The sequence below is a fragment of the Urocampus carinirostris genome, chromosome 5, assembly GCF_059441175.1.
Source record: "Urocampus carinirostris isolate Australia breed hairy pipefish chromosome 5, RoL_Ucar_1.0, whole genome shotgun sequence".
Classification (NCBI taxonomy): domain Eukaryota; kingdom Metazoa; phylum Chordata; class Actinopteri; order Syngnathiformes; family Syngnathidae; genus Urocampus; species Urocampus carinirostris.
Genome location: NC_142353.1, coordinates 31,510,864 through 31,535,250, shown reverse-complemented (window position 1 = coordinate 31,535,250; position 24,387 = coordinate 31,510,864). Strand labels below are relative to the sequence as shown.

At 39.5% G+C, this 24,387-nt stretch overlaps 1 protein-coding gene and 1 long non-coding RNA gene across 2 annotated transcripts in view; one reads left to right on the top strand and one right to left on the bottom strand.

Annotated features, from left to right (window-relative positions):
• The window catches only part of LOC148366045 (potassium channel subfamily T member 1-like), a 118,935-nt gene that overhangs the window by 66,346 nt on the left and 28,202 nt on the right, over window positions 1-24,387 (top strand). Inside the window, exons 9-21 of the mRNA XM_088336461.1 lie at window positions 248-307; window positions 389-463; window positions 2,353-2,436; window positions 3,854-3,948; window positions 4,729-4,909; window positions 4,984-5,148; window positions 5,214-5,350; window positions 7,699-7,762; window positions 9,059-9,167; window positions 10,456-10,564; window positions 11,985-12,134; window positions 15,569-15,804; window positions 18,516-18,729. Coding sequence (XP_088192587.1) covers window positions 248-307; window positions 389-463; window positions 2,353-2,436; window positions 3,854-3,948; window positions 4,729-4,909; window positions 4,984-5,148; window positions 5,214-5,350; window positions 7,699-7,762; window positions 9,059-9,167; window positions 10,456-10,564; window positions 11,985-12,134; window positions 15,569-15,804; window positions 18,516-18,729 — 1,679 coding nt within the window. The remainder of the gene's footprint in view (window positions 1-247; window positions 308-388; window positions 464-2,352; window positions 2,437-3,853; window positions 3,949-4,728; window positions 4,910-4,983; window positions 5,149-5,213; window positions 5,351-7,698; window positions 7,763-9,058; window positions 9,168-10,455; window positions 10,565-11,984; window positions 12,135-15,568; window positions 15,805-18,515; window positions 18,730-24,387) is intronic.
• Window positions 18,327-24,387, bottom strand: part of LOC148366043 (uncharacterized) — a 57,737-nt gene continuing 51,676 nt past the window's right edge. Inside the window, exons 2-3 of the long non-coding RNA XR_015850530.1 lie at window positions 20,645-20,745; window positions 18,327-18,762 (exon numbers count right to left, since the gene is read on the bottom strand). This is a non-coding gene — a long non-coding RNA (uncharacterized LOC148366043). The remainder of the gene's footprint in view (window positions 18,763-20,644; window positions 20,746-24,387) is intronic.

Below are 24,387 nucleotides of genomic sequence, written 5' to 3'. Positions count from 1 at the left end.
AAAAAGACTTGTGTTTGTGATCGCATCAAAAAAACAAAGTATGAACTCGAAGCGGGCCAATATTTTTGCACCGCTTATCTTTCCATATTTTTTGTTACCACAATACAAAAACCTAAAAATATTCCTGGCTGCCTTCACTTCTCTGTACCTGAATAATAAATCAATTGATGTTACACAACCTTGGTTCAGACAAAATGAGATGAGGAAGGTTGAAAAGTTTCACAAAACTATTTGTGCTCCTCTTTAGGTGACGGTGGCTTTAATCAGTTTTTTAGAGACCATGCTGATCACATATCTGAGCTACAAGGTATATAAATATCTTATTTCAAACACTGTTACCATGGCAGCGGTCAGAGGATTAGTTGACATTCTTGTTTTCACTCTCTAGGGCAACATTTGGGAGCAGATATTCCAGATATCCTTCATATTGGAGATGATCAATACAGTGCCATTTATTATCACAGTAAGACCTTTTTCATATTTACCATAAATCACGGATTACGAGCTGCTATTTTTGCTGCATTTTAAGCACTGTGACTAATTCTTCTTTTCAAAGCTGGAAAAAACATTATGCCTAGCAACAGTAGACGGAAAAAATGAGTGAGTAGTTCAGAGGTTTTACTAAACTGTAACGACTTCCGTTATTAGTCAGCAGTGTTGGACACGTTAATTAAAATAATTAGTTATAGTTACTCACTTTTTTCGGTTCGGCTCAATTTTTCTCGTCCAAAATGGCTCTTCTGGTTGTTTTTGTTACTTTAATCCTTACATTACCAATTATTATATTATGTAAACTTTACATTTTTATACAAACACTATTATAATATCTCAATTGAACAGTGGGGCACTTATCTTTCCACATCATTTGATTTAATTGTCTTTATTGTCATTGATATCAACATTGTGAATAATTGTATGCAACAAGATTGGACATCGCACTCCAGGGTAAACATTTACCTGTAAAAGAGACTTCAAAGGGAGAAATAAGCGAAAAGACTGTCAGAATGAATAGGCACAAATATTTACTAAGTAGTGCTGAGTTAGAAGAATAGTGCAATGAAAGAATAGTGCTTTGTAACAGTGGCTGAAGTTTCCTTTAATCCTTGAGGAACGATAACAAGAGAATTAAATTACCACCCAACACCAATGACAACACAAAACGACACGTGTTTTGCAATCTGGCACTATTCTCCACATTGCACTTGCCCTGGTGCTGTAGTTTTGACTTATTGTGACTACATTTTACGCGATGCAGCATTATCTTTAGGCGCAGTAGCAAATATGTGCTCGTCTTTGTAATCGCCTTTTTAAAGGGTCACATGATCCAAAACACGTGACATAAACGACTCAGAACTGAAAACTAAATGGCTGAAAACGGCATCAGGTTTGCAGGGTCACGGCTCCATTGGTGTTCTGCAGCCAGAACCGTCTAGGTTATATTCCTTACGCAGTTGGTGCTAATTGTGTGCCAGGTTTAAAATGTGCCACGGTTCAATGCCTGCAGTCCCTCTCCTTCTCCAAGGGATGGCAGCATTGCCCCATTTTCCAGTCTCCTTCTGCACTCTTCAGTCCAGGTGTTCCCAACCACCATGAGCATCCCTCTACTATAACTACTCTTCCTACTCTATGTTGCTGATCGTTTTAGTACTCATCTCAAGATATTCCCTGGCCAAGACGTCAAGCTCCTCATCCCAAGACTTTTATCTCCAGTTATTCTCTTAAAAAAAAAAATCCTCAAATATTCTTCAGACTTTTACCTCTGAGACAACCTCCTCAAGTTTTCTCTCCCAAGATTCCCCCTTCTCGACAGTCCTAGTCCTGCTCAGCCTTCTCAGTAGGGAGTGTTTTTTTGTTATTGAATAAAGCCTCCTGTTGTGGTTATATCACATCCCCCGTTTTTTTGACTCCTTGTGTCCTGCATTTGGGTCCGTCCGACATTACGTGACAAAATGTAAGAAATTGACTTGAATTACCATATTTTCACGCTTATAAGGTGCACTGTGTTAAAAGGTACAATCTCCGTAGCTGGCTCTCTTTATTTATCGACTGATACGGCGCACCGGGGGGAAAAATGAGTTTGGCGAGTCCTGCATTTTGAATTAAATCTGTGACTTATGTGCGCCTTACTGGTGTGAAAATACAATAGTACATTTTTATGACTTTTCAACCCTGCGGCTTAAAATCTGTTGCGGCTTGTACAAAGACAAACTTGAGTTTCGTTTTAAGTTTTGAGCATACGGATTGTAATCAAGTGCGCTCTGTAGTCCAGAATTTACGGTAAAAAAATTTATTTCGTTCAATGGATGGAAACAGTGCAATTGATCCATGATACCCCTACGTTTTTTTTCCCAGATCTTCTGGCCTCCTTTACGAAACATATTTGTTCCTGTTTTTCTAAACTGCTGGCTTGCCAAAGGGGCACTGGAAAACATGATTGTGAGTATTTGTCTGAGAGATTAACTTGCATCCTATAATCTGTTATCTGAGGACACCAGTAAATGAGTTAAGCGCGTCTCATTTGGGATTGGAATTGATGGGAATGGCAACAGAGGTGAGAAGGGTTTGGGAGTGTGCATAAAATAGCGACTCCCAGTGGTGTAGAAATATATTTATATAAAAGACAATAGATTCGAATAATAAGCGAAAACTTGCTCTCTCTCATAAACAAGATATTTTTTTTAAGTATAGTAATCCCTTGCTATAACATGGTTTACTTTTCACAGATTTGCATCTGTTCTGCATATTGATTATTATTTGATTGTACAATTATTTGTAAATAGTGAAATCAAAATAATTATCAACTATAGTATCAGAATATTCATTGTTATTGACAAAAAGGCTAAATAAACTTCATTTAGAGCATCCATTCTACTAAAACAAAAAACTAAATCCATAAAGTAAATATCCAGAATGGATATCCTTAAATCCCATGAATAACCCAATGTAAACATTAAAATGATTAAAAGTGCAGACAAGGTACCATAAAAAAGTGCAGCATATGTGTTAAATTGCTTGAGCCTGTAAGAAGGATTTCTTATTTGCTTCCAGTATATACTGTAACGGTCTCTGTCATAAAATTAATAGTATGTGGCCTGCCAGTGATTTTGACCATTGTATTAAAAAAAAATTGTACAAAAAATAATCAGCATTTCACCAAATGATGGCAGTAGCACTTTGGCCACCTTGCATTTGGCTTTCTGTGAGAATTTTACCCCACCGCATTTTCAACATGGTGACTGTAATTTTAAAAAAAGGAGAGTTGACTGTGTGGGCAGCCGCTTCTCCGATAGGTGAGTGTTTTTTTTCACCCTGTTTTCAAAGAATACAATATCAAGAGGCACTCCTAGACAAAACAGGCTGACTACAAAAAGCTAACTGAAAACGAATGCTGTGAAAAGGAGAAGCAACTGCAAGCTATTTTAATGGCACATTAGTGCTTTTACATGGGTCACGAGTCAAATGAAAATGCTACAAAGACGAGCTTCGGGGTCGCGGCGCTGATCGCGAAGCACTGCAAACCTTGAATTTGACTGTTCAAAGAATGCCAGGCTTGATGGTCGGTCCTCACACATTTTCAGTCTGACACTGTCTTAAAGTGTTCTTAATTAGAGAATACCTTTACATCTATGTAGTTGGGAAGATGAAAAATGGTGTGAGGGTCAGCGTGTCCTGCCAAAAGAGTAATCAGCCATCCAATGTAATTTTCTGCCGAGCAGACCAGAAATCGAGACTACCTCGATCAGGTGGCGGCAATCCATGCATACTCATCGGAGCAACTGTTAACAATCATTCACGTAACTGAGAAGGAACCATGCAGAAGAGCAGACTGAAAATTCTTCTGTCATGTTTTCAGAATGACTTCCACCGTGCCATTCAGAGGACGCACTCGGCCATGTTCAACCAGGTGTTCATCCTCATCTGCACTTTACTGTGTCTGGTTTTCACCGGGTGAGTGCACATCTGCACAACAGCAATAATAATAATAATAACAATAATACTTTGCATTTATGAATTAAGGATATCATATCACAGATGTAGGGTTGTATGTGTTGTTAGCTAACTTTTCTCTTACAACAAAATTTAACATTGTGTTCTTGTACACTAAATTGAATGTTATTGATACTTTGTGTAATGACAAGAAAGGCATTTAATTATATTTCATTCCAAATACTAAAGCTAACATTGTCATCTTGTACCTCGGAAGATAGTTGTAGCATTTTTCAATAGTTTAAAAAAACTAAATGTGACTGGTTGATACTGGGGGCACCGCGTAACAATGCCGAGGTCCGGCTTTACACCGACAACGCAGGTGACCAGTTGGGCGTTGTTAACACATACTAGAGAGAATATTCTACTTTTTACTTTTTAACGACACCTCAAACGGGACACCCAACTTTTAAGCGGCAGTAGCTCAGGAGGTAGAGCGCTCGTCTTGGGATCAAGGGATCCCAGTTCGAATCCCGGCTCGTCCGTGTTACATGTCGAAGTGTCCCTGGGTAAGACACTGAACCCCTAATACCCCCAATAAGCAGGTTAGCGCCTTACATGGCTGCAAGGCCGCTATTGGGAAATGTGGAGCACATTGTAAAGCGCTTTTGGAAGTCATTGACTTGAAAAGCGCTATATGAATGCAGATCATTTCATTCATTTCATTTCATAAGCACAACTTAGTGAGGAATATGTACTGTATTTTCCTTGACAACATCCATGATCCTACTTTCTATGCAGAGCTTGTGGCATTCAGCACCTCGAGAGAGCAGGGAAGAACCTGACCCTTTTTGATTCCTTCTATTTCTGCATCGTGACCTTCTCCACCGTGGGCTATGGAGATGTGACGCCTCAGATCTGGCCCTCGCAGCTCCTAGTAGTCATCCTAATCTGCGTGGCTCTGGTCGTTCTTCCTCTACAGGTAGAAAATCAACAAAGGCAGTCAACTGAAGGTGTCTCAAGCTTCTGTTCTTGATGTGACTTTTTCATTTTCAGTTTGAAGAACTCGCCTATCTGTGGATGGAGAGCCAGAAGTTAGGCGGGAACTACAGTCGCCACCGAGCACAGACGGAGAAGCACGTGGTGTTGTGTGTCAGTTCTTTGAAGATAGACCTGCTGATGGATTTTCTCAATGAGTTCTATGCTCATCCCAGGTTACAGGTAAAATTCACTAAAAGTGTGTCTGGTGTTGTGTTAGCATGCTGATGTTCCTCTTTGTGTTCCAGGATTATTACGTGGTGATCTTGTGTCCAACTGATATCGACATTCAGGTTCGTCGCATCCTTCAAATACCTTTATGGTCCCAGAGGGTCATATATCTTCAAGGCTCCGCCCTCAAAGATCAGGATCTAATGAGGGCTAAGTGAGTGATTGTGCTCTTACGTGAATGCATTTAAAAAAAAAAAAAAAATCTTACCCCGTTGGCTAAATGTTTTGCTCATTTTAAGTATCGTATTTTCTGAACTCAAAGGCGCACTTTGAAATCCCAAATTGGCCAAAAACTTTAAGTACTGTACGCCTCATAAACAAATTATGGTGGATAAGATTGGAAATGCTGCAGAATGTATGTATGTGCGTTACTACACAGGGTTTAACGGTACTAGTGTATTTAAGCAAAGATTGATCAATCAAAATACATTGTTAACTAAATTCACACAACATTGTATCCAACAGGAATTAAACATAGACCACGTCAGTGAGAGCACCGACACTTAACTACTAGACCACCAGTGATACTGGTGACAAAGCATTCGATTTTACCTCGTTGCCCCACTATTTTACTTACGATTCCAGGCACAAAAGTTAGAGAACAGAGAAAATATCAATTTTGTTCTGAAAGACATGAATATACGCAAATTGCGATTCCATATCAGATACACCAAAGAGTTGTTTCCCTTTTTATGACTTTTTACGTTTATTTATATCTTTCAGGAGGACTTCATTCTCTAACAATTGTCTCTGTTACCATGGGTAAAAAAAGTCTGATTGTGAGCTAAGGTCGAATGCCTTTTTGTATGTCATCTGTATCACTAGTGCTCTAGTGGTTAGGGTTTGGCGTTTTCACCGCAACAATCAAGGTTCAATTGCCGTTGCAACAATGCTTTGAGATTTTATGGGCGCCATTTTACTATTTAAAACAGGTTAAAATAGTTTAAAACTAGGAAAAAAATGTACACTTTAAGACACGTTAAATATAGGTCATTTTGATGTTTATTTTACATAATGTTGCTTTTGAGCAAATGTATATTGCTAATTGGCAAAATAATCTACCGTTTGCTATATGAGATAATTTTGATTATTTCAATTATAAATTCCATCTATCCATTATCTGTACCGCTTATCCTCAGTAGGGTCGCGGGGGTGCTGGAGCCTATCCTAGTTATCTTCGGGCAGTGGGCAGGGGACACCCTGAACTGGTTGCTAGCCAGTCACAGGGCACACAGAGACAGACAACTCACACAACTATTCACACCTAGGGATAATTTGGACCGGACAATTAACCTGACATGCATGTTTTTGGGAATGTGGGTGGAAACCCTTGCAGGCACAGGGAGAAGATGCAAACTCTACACGGGGAAGCTGCATTAGCTGGACTTGAACCCTGAACCTCCGCACTGTGGGGCTGTGCTGCCTCCATTATAAATTATGCTATTTAAATAGATAAACAAGTAAAATGTGTAAGTGTGAAGCACATTGTAAAGTGCTTCATGAATGCAGACCATTTACCATTTAAATCAGTTTCAGATTAGAAAACTTTCTCATCCTAAATGAATAGATAAATAAGCTAAAATAGTTTAAAACCAGAAAGAAATACATTTAGACAAGCACAATGTAGATAATTTTAGATATTTTCGCTCATTAGCTAAATTATCTACCATGTGTTGGATAATCATAAATTGTCGCACTTAAATAAACAAGTTCAAATAGTTTAAGATTAGAAAAAATCCATGGGTTCTATTTAAATCGATAAACAAGTTAAAATTGTTTCAAACTAAGAAAATACACTTGAGACGAGCAAAATGTAGATCATTTTGTCAGGTAAATTTAAGTTATTTGAAGAAATTATAAGAAATATTTTCTACAACAATCGGACAGAAATGCTTAAAACTGTGTGCTAGATACGATTATTTTGATTGTGTTAAGTATAAATTGCCCTATTTAAATATATTAACAATTTGAAATTGTATACAATTAGAAAAAATACTCTTAAAACAAAGAATATTTAAATAATTCTGATAAATTAGAGAATTTTGTATATATTGATATTTTTTACAAGTACCAAAAAATGCTTAAAACTAGATAAGAACATGTAGATCATTCTAAGTCTGAATTGTCCTATTTAAAAAGATAAAAAAGTTCAAATAGTTTCAAACTCGAAAAAGTATACTTAAAAATAGCAAAATCTTCTGTCAATGGGGTAAGCTTCCATTTTTTTTTTTCAATTTAACCTCTAAGAAATGTCAGGCTTATTTTAGCAAATAATTAATTATTTTGGTATTTATATCAATTGAATCAGCTCTAGTTGCTTGTTTACAATCATAAGGTCGAAAATTTTACTCAAGTTCGAAGAAAGAAATATTTTGGACGATAACTGATACAATCCTGTTTGTGATGACGGATAAAGATAACTTTTTTACTTTTTTTTTAATTACATGCTGCATTCACCATCTCTTATATATCCACTCTTGACATTGTCTTCATCTGCCTCAGAATGGACGATGCCGAGGCGTGTTTTATCCTCAGTAGCAGGAACGAGGGTGACCGGACTGCCGCAGTAAGTCGCTCTCATTAATCAAATAAGCATCCAGCGAGGGGTGGGGAAACTACGAACCGCGGGCCACATGCCACGCCGGGCTTTTTCATCTGGCCCGCAAAAAAATGTCTATAGAGATATATAGATAGATATATAGAGATGTAGATAGAAATAAAGTACTACTAATAAAAAACGTTTATGGGGTTCCAATGTTTTCCCCACTCTCCCTTTGTGTGTCTACAAAAAAAAACTACCAAAAAAGTACTGTGAAATTACTACGAATATAAATTTCCAATTTAGTGCCTGATAACAGGGACCTAATATATTACTTTGCTTTCATTCTGAAGCGAAACACAAAGCTACAGAAATACTTCAAAAATACTATTACAGTAATAGTATATTACAGTCCTACTACTACAGAAATATTACAACAGAAATACTACTACAAAAATACTATAGAAATACTTCAAATATACTACAATGAAAATACTTCAAAAATACTCTATGGAAATACTTAACACCTAAGTAATACTATCATGAAACATTCTATTACAGATACATTATGACAGAAATACGACAAAAATACAACTATAGGAATACTGCAAAAATACTACAGATATGTGACACAAATTCTATCATGGAAATACAGATACAAACATTATATTATGGAAACACCAATACTACTGCAAAAATACTACAAAAATATACCACAGTAGTACAACAAAAATCAGACTGCAGAAAATGCAACAAAAATACCACTAAGTAATACAAAATTGTACTGCGACAATATTATGATAGAAATACTACAAAAATACAACTACAATAATACTGGAGAATACTACAGCTATGCACCACCAATACCATTCTAGAAATGTCATGAAAATACCACAGAAATACTGGGGAAAATACTACTATGGAAATACAACAAAAATCCAACTGCAGAAATACTACAAAAATACTAAAAAAATATATACAACTACAGTAATACTTCAAAGCTAAATATACAATGTAGTGCTTAAGAGAGGGCCCTGATATATCATTTTATTTTAATGTGTTTCAAAACGGATTTAACAAAATGAATGTCCATCCATCCATTATCTGCACCGCTTATCCTCAGTAGGGTCTCGGGGCTAAATGAATGTATTAAAGAATAAATATAAAGAAATCTCATCTAGATTTACTCACGATTATTCAAAAATGAAAAACAAAATTGAATAGGTCTCCAGGATCCGCCACAGGCCAATTTTCTTTTAATGAATGTGGCCCCCGACTCCAAATTATTATTCACCACTCATTCACTGTGCATCTCCTTCACAGGATCATCAGACTATTTTGAGGGCTTGGGCCGCAAAGGATTTTGCTCCAAACTGTCCTCTCTATGTTCAGATTCTCAAGCCGGAAAACAAATTCCATGTAAAATTTGCGGGTAAGTACGTGTATGTTTTGGACAAATTTTTGCTTATATCTTGAGAAATTGTATTTATTGTTATAAGCATTCTTGGGCACATTTTTTTGAAAGTAAGAGGGGGCAATTGAAATATTTTATGTTGGCAAATATGTAATCGAGTTGAATTGAGTTGAATTGTCTTGGCACATGGCACTCCAGGGTAAACATGTCACGAATACTTTAAAGAGAAAAAGAAAGATTAAAGCCCCTTGCACACCTAGCACCAACCCCTTTGAGAATTTGCCGTTGACGCCTTTTAGCTGCAGAATGCGGTTTTCAGTGGCATGGTTGTCCTTTTTCTCCAAGATGTTTCTGTTTTATATACAGACACTCCCCTACTCACGAACGAGATTGTTCATAAGTTGAATTGGTTCGCAAGTTGCTTCAGTGCTGTATTTTGTATGGAATGTATGTTTAAGGTCTATATAAGTATGTTTAAGGCTTGTATACGTAACCTGTATTGTTTTGTACTAAAAAAAGAAATATTTCATAAAATAATATGCTCTGTAAAGAGAAATAAAGTTAAGTTTAACTTACTTTTGGAAGATGAGCTTCAAGAGTAAGGCGACTTCCTCCTTCGTGGTCGAAAGTGGCCAAAAAAACCGCGAGCCAACCATTTTTCTCAACCGCATCAAGCTTTCTTATTCCACTTTCATTTTAAAGGAAATGGCTTGCCTCTTCTTCACATTTCACACCAACCATATTTAATGGATACACAAGATATTAAACTTTAAAAATGTCAAAGTTCTTAGCGCGCTGGAGATGCAGTAGAGTATCTCCGACACACGAGCTGGGGCTGTGACAGGAAGAGGAAGTCGGTGGATGCTGAGTGAGCTCTCACAGCGCCACACCCAGGTAGTGGCAGGAAGAAGCACGACAGTACTGTCCTGCACTCGCCAAAAGGTGCACAATACAAAATCTAGCTTGCAGCAATGTCCGTATGTTTTTCGGCATCCCGAAGAAAATGGTGGATATCTACCGTTTTTATTTACTCGAATGTTCGTAAGTAGAGGAGCGTCTGTAGTTGGTTAGCAATTACGTATATATATATATTTTTTTTTATGGTACTGGAGAAATTGGCTCTGAAAGTCCTTAAAAACGCTTGAATTAAGCCATTTAAAAGATGTACAAACTGTAAGTTATAGGTCATCATTATCATTCTCTAGAGACAGATTTTTATCGGTTCTTGTATCGGTACGTAAGACAATAATGTTGCTACCAGTTTTTTTTATACCTGCACTTATTTCTCTCCCTTGGACATTCACAGATCACGTTGTTTGCGAAGAGGAGTTCAAGTACGCCATGCTGGCGCTGAACTGTGTGTGTCCGGCCATGTCAACCTTGGTGACGCTCCTTGTTCACACCTCCAGAGGACAGTAAGCTTGCAAACAAGCCATGATGTTGTCTCCGTTTTATTTCATCATCTGGAAATTAGATAACTAAAGTGCCATGCTTAAGTATTGATCCCCCAAGAACTTTTTGTCAAATTTCAGGCTTCAAATCTAAAGCTACAAAAATGGAAATAGTTTCAAAGAAACAACAAAATGTGAGACACGATAGCCAAATAATTTTAACATTTTATACTATATTTACGGGAGAAATAAGATTAGTAAGAGTTGCAAAAATATCGGCCCCCTGTTCTCTCAGCTCAGCCAACTGAGTCCAGAAGATGACATTGGAATGATCCAATATCGACCTAAATGACTGACAATGACAAACGGAGTGCACCTGTGTCTCTGTGTCTGCTCTGGAGTTGCTTTTCTTCAGCAGGGACTGGGAAAATCGTTAGCGTTGATGGGAAGATGGATGGAGCCAAATGCAGATGCAGTTTTATTTTGATCCATCATGAGGGGAGTTTATCCAACAGCCCAGGTCGACCAGTCGAGGGAATCCTGTGACGTCATGAGGGTATCGATGAGGGTGTTACCTGGATGCTACAGCAACAATGGCTGTTATGATGACCGCACCGCCGATAACTGCTGCAGTTGCGGGTGTCAACCCGATACATGTTATGATCACCACTGGTTCCATTTATGAGCCCAAAAGTCGTTTCTTGTCTAAGAACTTCGAAAAAAAAATGCAGGATGATTCTGGCAGAAAATCTGTCTGCAAAGACCTGAGAAGCAGGCGCAGGTTCACCTTCCACCAGGGCAATGACCCTAAACATAGAGCAAAATTTACAATTAACAATATAAAGGTGTTTGAATGGCCTAGTCAAAGTCCAAACCTCAAACCTTCTGAGCATTTGTGAAAAGATCTGAAAAATGCTGTGCACATACAATCACCATCAAACCTTAAAGACATTGAGCTGCCTTTTAAGGAAGAATGGGCAAATATTTCTTTTCAAATATGTGCAAAATTTATAGAAACATACCCAAAAAGACGTGTGGCTCGATGTTGTACGAAATATTAACTCAAAGGGGGCAATATTTTTGCAACACCTACTTCTTAATTCTTTCTTTGTTAGCATAGTATAAAATGTTGAAAAAAATTGGTTTCTTTTCGCGATTGTGTCTAACATGTCGGTTTTTTTTTATCTATGGGTTTGATTCCCTAATAATGGAAACCTGTCGAAAAGTTAATGGGGGGGGCAATACTTTTGCAAGGCACTGTAGTAAGAACATAATAAAAACATAATAAATTGTTATTTTAGAAATGCATATAAAATGGTTACCCCTTGCTCTAACCACTAACAAAAAAGTAGCATTAGGTTTTAAAAAGTTTGGTGACCCCCTTATGTAGTCCAAAGACCACATAACATAAGAAGTTGACACTACAATGCCATTCTCTTTATAGAGAAGGGCAGCTGTCTCCAGAGCAATGGCAAAGGATGTATGGGCGCTGTTCCGGGAACGAGGTCTACCACATCCGATTGTGTGACAGCAAGTTCTTCGGAGAGTATGACGGCAAGAGCTTCACTTATGCCTCTTTTCATGCACATAAGAAGTAAGCAAAAAAAAAAGGTTTCAATAGTGCTTGAATTTTTGGGTGACATACTTGTAACTACTTGAAATTGTTGCCTTGTTTCCCACCAAGTCGGACACTGGTTAATGGACTGCATATATATAGTGCTTTAACCAGTCACTGAGGACCTCCAAAGCGCTTTACAATGCATTTCACACTTTACCCATTCACACACACTCACACAGCAATAGCAATAGTATAGCAAGGCGTCTACCTGCTTATCACGGGCATTAGTGGTCCATTGTCTTGCTCAAAGACACTTAAACAGCGGAACCCGTAATTGAATTTGTGACCTCTCTGGTCCCAAGACGACCACTCTACCTCTTGTGGCTTTACTTTTCCATTGCATTTATTTTTTCCTTGTGTTCAACTGCAGCCGGTATTACAGACGCTCCCCTACTTACGACCATTAGACTTAGGTAAAACGATAGATTCGGAAAAAAAAATTTGGGATGTCGAAAAATATCCGGACATTGCTGTAAGGTAGATTTTGTATTGTGTGCACCTTTATCCGAGTAGAGGACAGTACTGTAGTGCTTCTTTCCGCCGCTACCGGCGTGTGGTGGCGCTATCAGAGGTGACCCAGCATCCACCCCAGAAGAAATCTGGCTTCTACTTAGTAGTTTTTATATAAACATCCTATGTGCACTGTATCTCTAGCGCACTAAGAACTTTGACTTTTTCATTGTTTAATATATTGTGCATCCATTCAATATGGTTGGTGTAAAGCAGGGGTGTCAAAGAGGCGGCCCGTGGGCCGCATCAGGCCCACTAAGGGATTGAATCCGGCCCGCGAGGCAACGCTGAGGGAAGTGCAAGAGAAAAAGGAGCTGCAGGTTGAAATATGTCCACTTGATGGTGCCAAAGCCAGGTGCCTCTCATAAAGATGCTGTACTTGTTTTTTTTTCTCTCTCTGTCTCTCTGTCTCGGTCTGTCTGTCTGTCTCGGTCTGTCTCTCCGTCTCTCTGTCTCGGTCTCTCTCTCGGTCTGTCTCTGTCTCTCTGTCTCTGTCTCTCTGTCTCTGTCTCTCTGACTGTCTCTCTCTCTCTGTCTATGTCCTTCGGTCCGTCTCTCTGTCTCGGTCTCTCTGTCTCAGTCTCTCTCTCGGTCTGTCTGTCTCTGTTTCTCTCTCGGTCTGTCTTTGTCTCTCTCTCTCTTTCTCTCTCTCTGTCTCTCTCTCTCTCCCTGTCTCTCTCTCTGTCTCTCTCTCTCTTTTCCTACCTTTTTCTCTCACTCTTTCACGCTATGTTTCTCCTTTTCTCTTTCTTTGTTCCTCTTTGTCTCTTCCTGTGTCTTGCTACATTCTTTTGCTCTCCCTGCTTTCCATTTCTCTCTCTCCCTCTCTCTTGCTTTTCCCTTCTCTCTTTCCCTCCTTCTATATTTTTCTCTCCTTCTCTCTTTCTTTTTGTCTTTGGATTTATTTATTTCTATCCCTCTTTCTTCCCCCCTCTCTCACTATTTCTCTTTTTATCTCTTGTTCTCACGTTCACTCTTGTTCGCTTTCTCTCTTTTCTCCCTTTTTCTCTCCCTTTCATTCTTTCTTTGTGCCACCCTCTGTCTTTTTCTCTCCCTCTCTTTCTCTTATTTCTTTCTGTTTTTTTCCTTTCTCTTTAATCTACTAGTCCGGCCCCCGAGAGAATGTTTGTTCTATCATGTGGCCCCCGAGTTAAAATGAGTTTGACACCCCTGGTGTAAAGTGTAAAGAAATGAAAGTGGGGGTTTTTAAGGGTTATTGTTCTATCTTCGTTATTCATTATCCATTATCCGTTACCGGTCAGTTCATTAAACGCTACAAAGCCTAGGAGCCGGGACACTTACTCTCAGCCAAAAGGCTAAGCTAAGGTCCTAGCCCTAAAGCCTTGTTGCGATCATTGCGAATGCACCGTTCCCGGAGGTAATTGCGGCACAGCAATTTTATGGAATAAGAAAGCTTGATGCGGTTGAGAAAATGGTCAGAACAACTTTTTTTCGGCCTCTTTTTACAACAGAGGAGTACCTCTTGAAGCGTATCTTCCAAAAGTAAGTTAAACTCAACTTTATTTATCTTTATAGATCATATTATTTATTGTACAAAACAATACAAGTTACTTATACAAGCCTTAAATATACTTGTATAAATCTTAAATATACAAAATACAGTACTGAAGCAACTTGGGAACAAATTCAACTTATGAACAATCGTTCGTCAGTAGGGCAGGGTCTGTAGTTTGCATGGCGTTGTCCTACGGAGCGTCATCACCCCCTATGGGTCGCACTTTAGAGGGCAGGTGCATGCTGCACTTAAACAGAAGACTACGAAATGTGTTTTGGTGCAAGGATGAGGTATCAATTCTGGAAATGTATTATAGGCCATGCAAAAAATGAAGTAGTCATTTGTAATAGGAAGAACTTCCTGCAACTGAAAATGTATGTTACATATTACCGTCATTTCACCCAACACCTTTATGGGGAAGGATTGTCTCAAACACACTTATTGTTCAGATCCACAAATATATTCGCAGCACAGTGGGACCTCGCTACTTCGCAGGTTCAGAGCTTCGCGGGTCTCCTTTGTGTTCCTTTGTTTCTTTGTATCCTTTGTTTCCTTATCCTCACTGTAAATGGGACTGGAGTCGTCCAATTTCGTTGTCACAGCATATCCCATGTTGTAACAATGACAATAAAGGCATATTCTATTCTATTCTATTCTATTCTATTCCAAAGACACGCATTTCAAGTGGATTGGCAGGTCCAAATTGTCCCTAGGTGTGAATGAGCGAGCGAGTTGTCAGTCCCTGTGTGCCCTGGGATTGGCTGGCAACCAGTTCAGGGTGTCCCCTGCCCACTGCCCGATGATTACTGGGATGGGCTCCAGCACCCCCGCGACCCTACTGAGGATAAGCGGTGCAGACAATGGATGGATAGATGGATGGAAATGTCACTTTTAAACTAAATAAATAACCAACATTATTTACTTGTAGTATCCACTGATTACATATTTTTTAAGCAGTGCAGCTAATGAGATCAGAAATAAAATAATTTTTTTTAAAAGACATTTTTAAGCATTTTTGAAGGGGCGTCGCTACTTCGTGGTTCCACGTTCGCGGGTTCAGAGCTTTGCGGGACTCAAAAATAATAAAAATAAAATAAAATAATTTAAAATTATATTATTTTTTTATGCATTTTTGAAGGGGCGTTGCTACTTCGCGGATTTTCACTTTTCGCGGGTGGTTTTGGTCCCCATTAACTGCGATAACCTAGGGATTACTGTATACTCAAAATCTAAAAAAATGCATCTGTCAATTGATGAATACACTATTCACACAGTTCTTTGAAAATTTGGCTTTGAAAGCCCTTAAAAAGTGCTTGAATTTGGCCATGAAAACGGTGTACAAACCCTGTGTGTTGCCTGGTTATGACAATCCGCACTCTGCCAGATACGGAGTGTGCCTGATCGGCGTCAAGCGTGAGGACAACAAAAGCATCCTGTTGAACCCTGGCCCACGCCACATCATGGCTGCCACAGACACGTGTTACTACATCAACATCACTAAGGAGGAAAACTCGGCCTTCATCTTCAAACAGGAGGAGAAGCACAACAAGAGCTTGTCCGTTTCAGGGCTTTATGATGCTCCCTCCAGGCTGCCCGTGCACCGTATTATTGCCAGCATGGGTGAGGAGCGGTTTGGAATTCATCACTGTCAATCAATGGCTGCAAGCTTTTCGTGCACCATTGATTTTCCTTGTCTTGCGTTTTAGTTTTTTTTGTCTGGCCTTGTTGTGTTGTGCTCATTTTTCCTTTTGGTCTGTAAAAGTTGTGGCCACTTCATATGGTAAGTACATTGTTTTGATCCTCCTCTTGAATGACGCTAAAATGCCAGGAGGCTGTTACCGGTTCTTGTTTGATTTTTGTGTGATCGCTGGTTCCAACAAGATTGTCATTAATCAAATTATTCCTGCTTTTTTATAATGCGACTGTCCATGTCAGAACCAGAACGAATGGTAGACCCAATCGCGTAACGTTTCACACAAAAGTTTATTGGGATCTTGAGGAAAAAAACGCCAGTGATCGCTGGGAAAGAGGAGCAAGCAGCTCACGGCATGGGAGCGTGATCGGAATGCGAAAGTGATTCCCTGGGACGGAAGATCGGAGCGTGGTCAGGGGCAAAAACAGGTCGATAGCGGGAGCGGGATATCAGAGCGTGGTCAAATGGACAAAACGGGTCGATAGCCGAAGACAAACGGGAAAATCAGGAACAGACAGGTAGGAAACTGATGAAAACGGGACCGATGGGAGCCAGAGTCAAAGTGCTTGCCTTGCGTATGCAGAGGTTCGCTGACGGACTGACAAGGAGTGATTGGCGTGCTGGGTATAAATAGGAGGGGAATCACTCAGGCAACAAGCAGCAGCTGGTGCCAAACGAACGGGAACAGGCGAGGGAAATGAGTAATCATGATAGTCCAAGTTATGACCTTAAATGGCTAAATGAAAAATAATATACAATACTCCCCCGTGAACAGTAAAAATCCATGATACTATTGTTACAAAATAACAACTACAGAACTACAGATAATAGCAATGAACAACGGATTGCAGTTGAATGAATAGTCTTTATTGTCATAAAGCTGATGTACATAAAAATTGGAGGGCTTCTCCATTCAGAGTAATGAAGCAATTTAGAGAGCAGCTGGCAAGCTGCACCGAGTATCCTTGAAATGAGGCAGGTCTCTTAAAATACAACTTTACAGAATGTCGCCCTTTACCACAAGTTGTAGATCCAGGTCATCTGTTTCATGGGTAATGGATCTGGCGTTGGTGAGATACAGGCTCGGCAGGAGTATCTTGTGAGGTTGTGTTATGCAGTAGGCAGGACCTCCAGCCTCGCTATTGCCTTCTCTCCCTACGCCATCTCAGTCACTTCTCCAAACTAATAACAATTCACGCTAGTTATCACCATTTGTATGCGCTATTCTGACTTTTCTCAGAGTCCGATTTAATTGATAAATTCATTTTTAATACATCAAGCCACTAAAAGCTAGTTCTTGCTGTGCATGACAGTTTGTTTTGGTGGACACATTGAAGTGTGCGCCCGCCCCGCCTTTTGACTGACAGCATACACCAGCCTATCACAGTTATATCTACCTAACACACACACATACAATCTGCCCCTCGTGGTGGCATTTTCTGTGTGCTGTCTGCTCAGAACACAATGTACGATACCTTGATACTAATGACATTAAGACCATTCAATTCTTTTATATTTACACTTACAGTGGATGTAATTATTTTTGTTATCTGTTTAATTTTATTGCCAATGCATGCAGCACAATTGTTAATTTAAATTTAAATGATGAATTTAAAGAAATAATACACTCGACAAAAATATAATTTCTAAGGTCATAAGATCGGACATTCCTGTGTGGGGTTTGCATGTTCTCCCTGTGCTTGCGTGGGTCTCCTCCAGGCCCTCCAGTTTCCTCCCACATTCCAAAAACATGCATGTCAGGTTAATTGGCTGGTCCAAATTGTCTAGATGCGAATGAGCGAGTGAGTTGTCTGTCTCTGTGTGCCCTGGGACTGGCTGGCAACCAGTTCAGGGTGTCCCCCTGCCCACTCCCTGAAGATAGCTGGGATGGGCTCCAGCATTCCCGTGATCCTACTGAGGATAAGCGGTGCAGACAATGGATGGATAGATGGATGGAAATGTCACTTTTAAACTAAATAAATAACCAACATTATTTACTTGTAGTATCCACTGATTACATATTTTTGCAGCTTGATAATAAGGAAAGTTAAGTATGTAAGATGATTTAATCTAGATCAGGGGTCTCTGACGTGCTACAGGACAGCTGAGGTGCCCGCAGACCTGTTCTGATTTTTGGATATTTTTCTGTATTATCCATGTTTATTTATTAACATTCAGTGTTTCCCATAGAATTATTGAGACCCTGGTGGGTGGACAGTCTAGGAGGGCCCCGGGGGCATGCCAGGGGCTATGCATCATGATACATAGATTAGATCATGAAAAACATAATACAAGGATGCTAAATGCTAAGATCGATCATTGCAGTTCATCGAGAACTACAACGCCAACTCACTATTGATTTATTTGGTGGGTTTTTTATTTTTAATTTCCTGGCACGTGCATCTACTTGACGTCGTAACAATAACAAGTTGCCCCGGGGGGATTTCACGAAAGTGGAATAAAGAAATCGAGGCTAACTGATTAAGCTAAGCTTGAACTTGTCTTGTTTTTTTTTATTGGCGCTGAATTTCTTCTTTCAATGGTACTGGAAAAATTGGCTTAGAAAGTCCTTTAAAAAGTGCTCAAGTTTGGCCATGAAAACCAGGTACGAACCCTGCATGTGGTATATTGCATCCAGGTACCGTGGCCATCGACCTCCAGAACACGGCCCCACCCGAAGAAACCAACAAGCTCACCCTACCGACGGAGAACGGGGCTGGGAGCCGCCGGCCAAGCATCGCGCCAGTCCTGGAGATTGCCGATTCCTCCGCCATTCTCCCTTGTGACCTCCTCAGCGACCAATCAGAGGACGAGACCAATCAGTCAGACGAGGAGGGCTCCGTCGGATCGGAGTAAGTTGCTTAGGAATTCTTTGTATGGCTTTTCTTTATTTAGACAAAGCACAAAAAAACAACATGATTAATTAACAAAAGAAAACAAACTGTTTGCACAAAAAACAGCTTTACAATACAATTATACAATACATCAGTGTCAGTATGGGTGCTTAAAATCCTTGGAAATGCTTGAATTTTAACGTGTTTTCAAAGATTTAAGTGCTCGGAGTTTGGGTTAAGTGTTTCTAAATGCTTGAAATTGTTGCCATATTTCTCAAACGATCTGCTTAAATATGATGCCAACACTGCTCTCTGGTGGCTTCGCCTTTTCGATTGCATTTCATCTTTCCTTGTGATTAACAGCAACTGACATTAGTTTGTGTGCCATTGTCCTATGAAGCGTCATCGTCATCTAAGGGTCGTGCCCAAGAAGACAGATGCATGCTACACTTAAACAGGACATAATGAAATGTTTATTAATGCAAGGAGTACGTATCAATTATGAACTTTTATTTTGTGCCATGCAAAAAATTAAGGATTTTAAGAAAATTTCCAACTGGTATTTTTTAATGGGAAGAACTTCTTGCAACTGAAAATGTTGTCTACATATCCCTGTAATTTTATGCTGACAGATTTGTCTCAAAAACAAATATATTTGAGATTTACTCAAGTTCTCAAAATCATATGTCTTGATTAATGCACATGCAAAGTCAAAACCCGCATATTTATATCATAGATTTATCTGTGACTCTGCAAAATACTTTACACTGGATTTCTTCTTTGTATGGTACTGGAGAAATTGTAAAATTGTCTTTGAAAGTCCTTAGAAACTGCTTGTATTTGGACATGAACATTTTGAACAAACCCTTTATTATGGCTAATAATGCCAAATATTTTAGCATTTTAAACAACATTGTGTGGTAGTCGAGTAGTAGCGGAACTGAGCAAACAAAAAAAATGTGGATGAGAGAGTACTTGGTTGGTTTGGACACATGGAGTGGATGAATGAGAAGCGAATGTTGAAGAGGATCTACAGAGCAAAAGTAAATGGAAGGAGACCAAGAGGAAGGCCGCAATTGACGTGGATGGATGGTATTATGAGTGCCCTGGAGGAAAGAGGTCTAAATGTAGCGGAAGCTAGAGCTCTTGTTGGTGATATGAATGAGTGGAGAGGTGTTGTGAAAAGATAGTGGAATGTTTGGATGCGTTCTAAGGGATGGGCAGGGCACCTGTATGATGCGGCAGGGGTAAACCAGTGAAAGCTGTCGTGCCCTGCTGTTGAACAGAAGTGTGTGTGACATGGCCGCTTTCATCTGGAGGGACGAAAGCATGACCAACTTGGGGAGGGGGGAAGTGAGTAACTAGAACTATTTTAATTAACGTGTCCAACACTGCTGACTAATAACGGAAGTTGTTGCAGTTTAGTAAAACCTTAGAACTACTCACTCATATTATCCGTCTACTGTTGCTAACTTGTTTGGGTGTTTGGGCGTTTGGGTTGGCCATGGTCAAGTAAAAATGAGAAAAAAATAATTATGATTCAATAAAAAACTCAATATTCTAGGCACTGATAACTTAAGCTAATTGGCTGATGACACAACACTTTTCCTGAAAGATTGCCATCAAGTCTCAAAGATTGCCATCAAGTCTCAATTGCCCTAGAAAACATCTCTTTAGCTTCCAGTCCAAAATTACTCTTTCACTTTTCCTATTTAAACATTCCCAATCTTTATTTGTACACCAACGTCCATTTTGAATAACCCTATAACCGTAACCTTTGTTTTTGATACATTTAATGATAGTTTGTTTTTATCAAACCATTATTTGACTTTGTTGAGGTCTACGGTCATCAATGTGTCGTGATCCTGACCCATAGCATCCGTCCTTTTGGTCCCTAACATAATAGACACTCAAAAGGATTGATGTCCTCTACCCCTTGGAGTGTCAGAGGGAGCCGTAAGGTGAGATAGACGAGCTGTTGGTGCAATCGGCGTGTCAGGATGATGAAAGGCGCCGACTTGAAGATGATGAACACTGTGAAAGGAGAGAGGAACTTTCTAACATTTGGTTCATTCACAAGCCCGGATGTCATTCATCAGCCCGGCAAGCTATTAAGACGCAGTTGGGGTTCAGGAGGTTAGAAAAACACATTCACTCGTACTATTACGGGGATCACTGTAGCTGAAATATTATCTTTTTCAAGCTGTCAGATAATTCTTTGTCTCTAATTGCTGTGAAGAGCTACCAGCGTGAGATGCATTTCTAAAATATTTTCATCATGTTTGTACGCTTTTGTTACTGTGTTATTGATACGTTTTTACTTGGTTGAATGGTGCTTAAATACACTCAGTCAACCATAAAAACATCAATAGTATATTCCAGTGGAGTGTGGATTGCAAAGTGAAATAGCTGTATGGCGGGGGTTCAAAACTTATGGTATTTAGCCAATGCATTCTGAATAGTATAGTATATAGGTGTCACGACCAGAACGGAATCAGGACCCAATTAACGTTACCACATGTTTTATTGAAAGAGGAAGGGCTGCGCTCACGATCCGGTTCTCGCTGGACGCGGGAAGCAAGTCGCTCACGCAATCGGATTGTGATCCGAATACGGAAGTGGATGTTCCGTAGTGGGCGATGGCGGTGTCAGGGACGAAAAACCAGGTCGATAGCCGGGACAGGAGAGCAAGAACGTAGTCGGGGTCAGAAACGGGTCATAAGCCGGGACGGGAGAGCAGACGTGGTCAAGAACAAAAAGGGGTCGTAGCCGGAGACAGACGGGGAGATCAGGAACGAACAGGTAGCAAAACGGTAGCAAAAATGGGAGAGGTGGGAGTCGGGGTCGAAAAGGCTTGCCTTGTATCAACAGAGGTTCGCAGACAGACTGACAACAGGAGAGTGACAGGACAGGGTTTAAATAGGGACAGGGAGCCTGTCGACAGGGAGCCTGTTTACATGTTACTACATGTGTGTAATATACATGTATATAATTATAAAGCATGTCAATAAATATACAAGTAAAGGAAAAGTTCAATTGTATTTTTACCTTAGGTGTGATATGACCTGAGCTGGTCAAGTGAAGTGGCTGGTGGATGCAAAATCTGAAGAAGATGGCGATGGCAGATTAAAAGTGAATCTGATTTTAAAACGTCCACTTGCGAGGATTGTCATGCCCTTGGAAGATGTTCTTACTTTAATCGCCTCCCTATTTTTAACAATATTGCTCATCAGTGATTGGTTACTCCCATACAACTTAGTGAGGGTAACGTTTTGTGTGCATTATTCAATTTCTTGATAATTGCAATCTTTGTTTTGATGGCAAACACATATCTGCTTCTCCCTCTAGCCTCATCGCAAACCTCGGGACCCATTACAAACACAGCACAATAAAACACTGTATTATATCACAGACAAAGTTTTTACGAAGCACACAAGATTCTGAACAGAATAAAGAGAAGGAAAGGCATTGTGGGAGGGAGTTCAGCCAATAGCATATCTGGATTTTTAATATGCCGTGATGCCAACCAATAGCAGACCAGCATCTTGTATGATGTCGGACAACAGCAGAAAAGCGTCTTGGAGACAAAACTCGACCTATGCGCAGACACCGGAAAAAGGAATAGGAATTAATCATGTATAAAACACATTGATCTGGTTAATGGTTTAGTATGCCAATAATAAACCCAATCGTAGCAATATAAAAAACTTCCTGGACACAAATTTAGACTAAACTAAACTTACATCTTTCAATAAACAAACATATCTAACGGTTTGATGCTACTTCCTGTGGAACTCCATCATGTCTACTTATAACTGCTAAAAACTCTAAACTAAAAAATGCAATACTCGATGAATGCTAGCACTAATTAGCATCTTTGTTGAGATGTTTTGAGGAATAGATTGAGAGCAACGAAACGGTTTGTCCTCCGTAAGGTTCAGAGCGAGCCGGCGGCATCGGAAACTATCGGTCCGCTTGATCGTATATCAAACTTAATGTTCAGCAAACCACATTAGCTCATTAGTTTAAGTATAATAAATGGATTCCCGATTTTCCGTCCCTGTTTATTTACTTGGTGCCTGCTACCTGGCTGGGTGTTCATCTTCATGAATTCTCTCTGTGCACCACATTGGGCATTATGTAAGTAATTATGAATTATGAACTTTCCTAGTGGCCCAGTCAACTGCTAAATTGTTCTAAATCTAAAAGGATATCTGCCATTTATGCAACAAAATGAAAATAAAATTTAAAATATGTGTATACATCTGTATTTTATAAATTGGATTGCAGATACCTGCTGAGAACCTAAACATGTAAGTTATAGTAAATGTAATCATTAATACCAATGAAAATAATGGTTTGTTTCATGATAATGATATTTTCCAGTCTGAAAATTGCATTTTTTTTTTGGGTGGCTTTATGTATGACCTATACTCAGGATCGGCTTATGCATGGAAAAATGTCATCTTAGACAAGTGATAAAAACCTATCAACAAAACCATTATTTCAGGGTCAATGAGACCTCTATTATGAACAGATTTTGAGAAGGACTACCTTTTAAATAACTTAAATTAATCTTGAAGGATGATTTAAATACTGAACAAAAAAAATTCACAAGACATTGACAATATACTGTCATCCCTCACTACTCTGTACTATGTGGCTTAAGTGCATTGCGGGTTGAAAGAAATTCCGTGATCCATTATCTCCAATTGCATATTGCCTGGTGGTTCTTTTTTTGTCATTCTGTCCACCAAAAATTGAACGGCACTCGTACAGCTGTGATCCATTATCCCTGATCGCATATTGTGACCTGCAGAGCACAGTTTTGGCAGTTCTGCTGGCTCCTTTTTTCTGTATTTCCAGCTAAAAATGAACTGCACTTGTACTGCCATGATCCCTTACCACAATCCTATATTGCTGTGAGTAGAGACTTGCAAATGAAAGTTACTTCAGGAAGGAAGTTTGTGGCTGCAATCCATTGTCCCTTGTCAACTAATAAAGAAAGCAGTGGCAGAAAGAGCTCTAATGAACAGCACCCAGTCAGCAACCAATTATACACTGATAACTATAGATGCAAATAAGGGCTGGCAGAGTGCATGTTAAACATGCGTTCACTTGGTGGATTTTCGTATAAAGTGATGGGTTCTGATTTTCATGAATCGCGATAAATGAGGGGTTACATAATTTGTTTCTAAGATTAGTAGTACAACTGGTTGTGTCTCCTCTTTATCTCCTCATAATGTGTACAGCATCAAAGAGTTAGACCAGGTGTGTCCAAACTTTTCAATAAACTAGCCAGATTGGTGGTAAAATGAAAATGTTTGAGGGCCGACTATTTAGCCTATCATTCCTTGAACAGTATTTGATAAATTAACTGTCCATGAAAGGTTTGCATAGCTTGTTAGCATTTTCATTTGACTCGTGACTTGTAAAGAAGCGCTTTTGTGACGTTAAAACAGCTTCAGGTTGTTTCACTCTTTCAGAGCGTTCATTTCCAGTTAGCTTTTTGTAGTCAGCATGTTTTTTCTGGCAGCGCCTCTTGATATTATAATATTTGAAAACAGCCACAGTCTCTTGGCAAATTAGGCAGACACAGTCAAGTCATCTTTATTTGTGATGCCCTTAATCACAAGGAGTCTCAAAGAGCTGCACAGACCACGGATAAATTGCAAA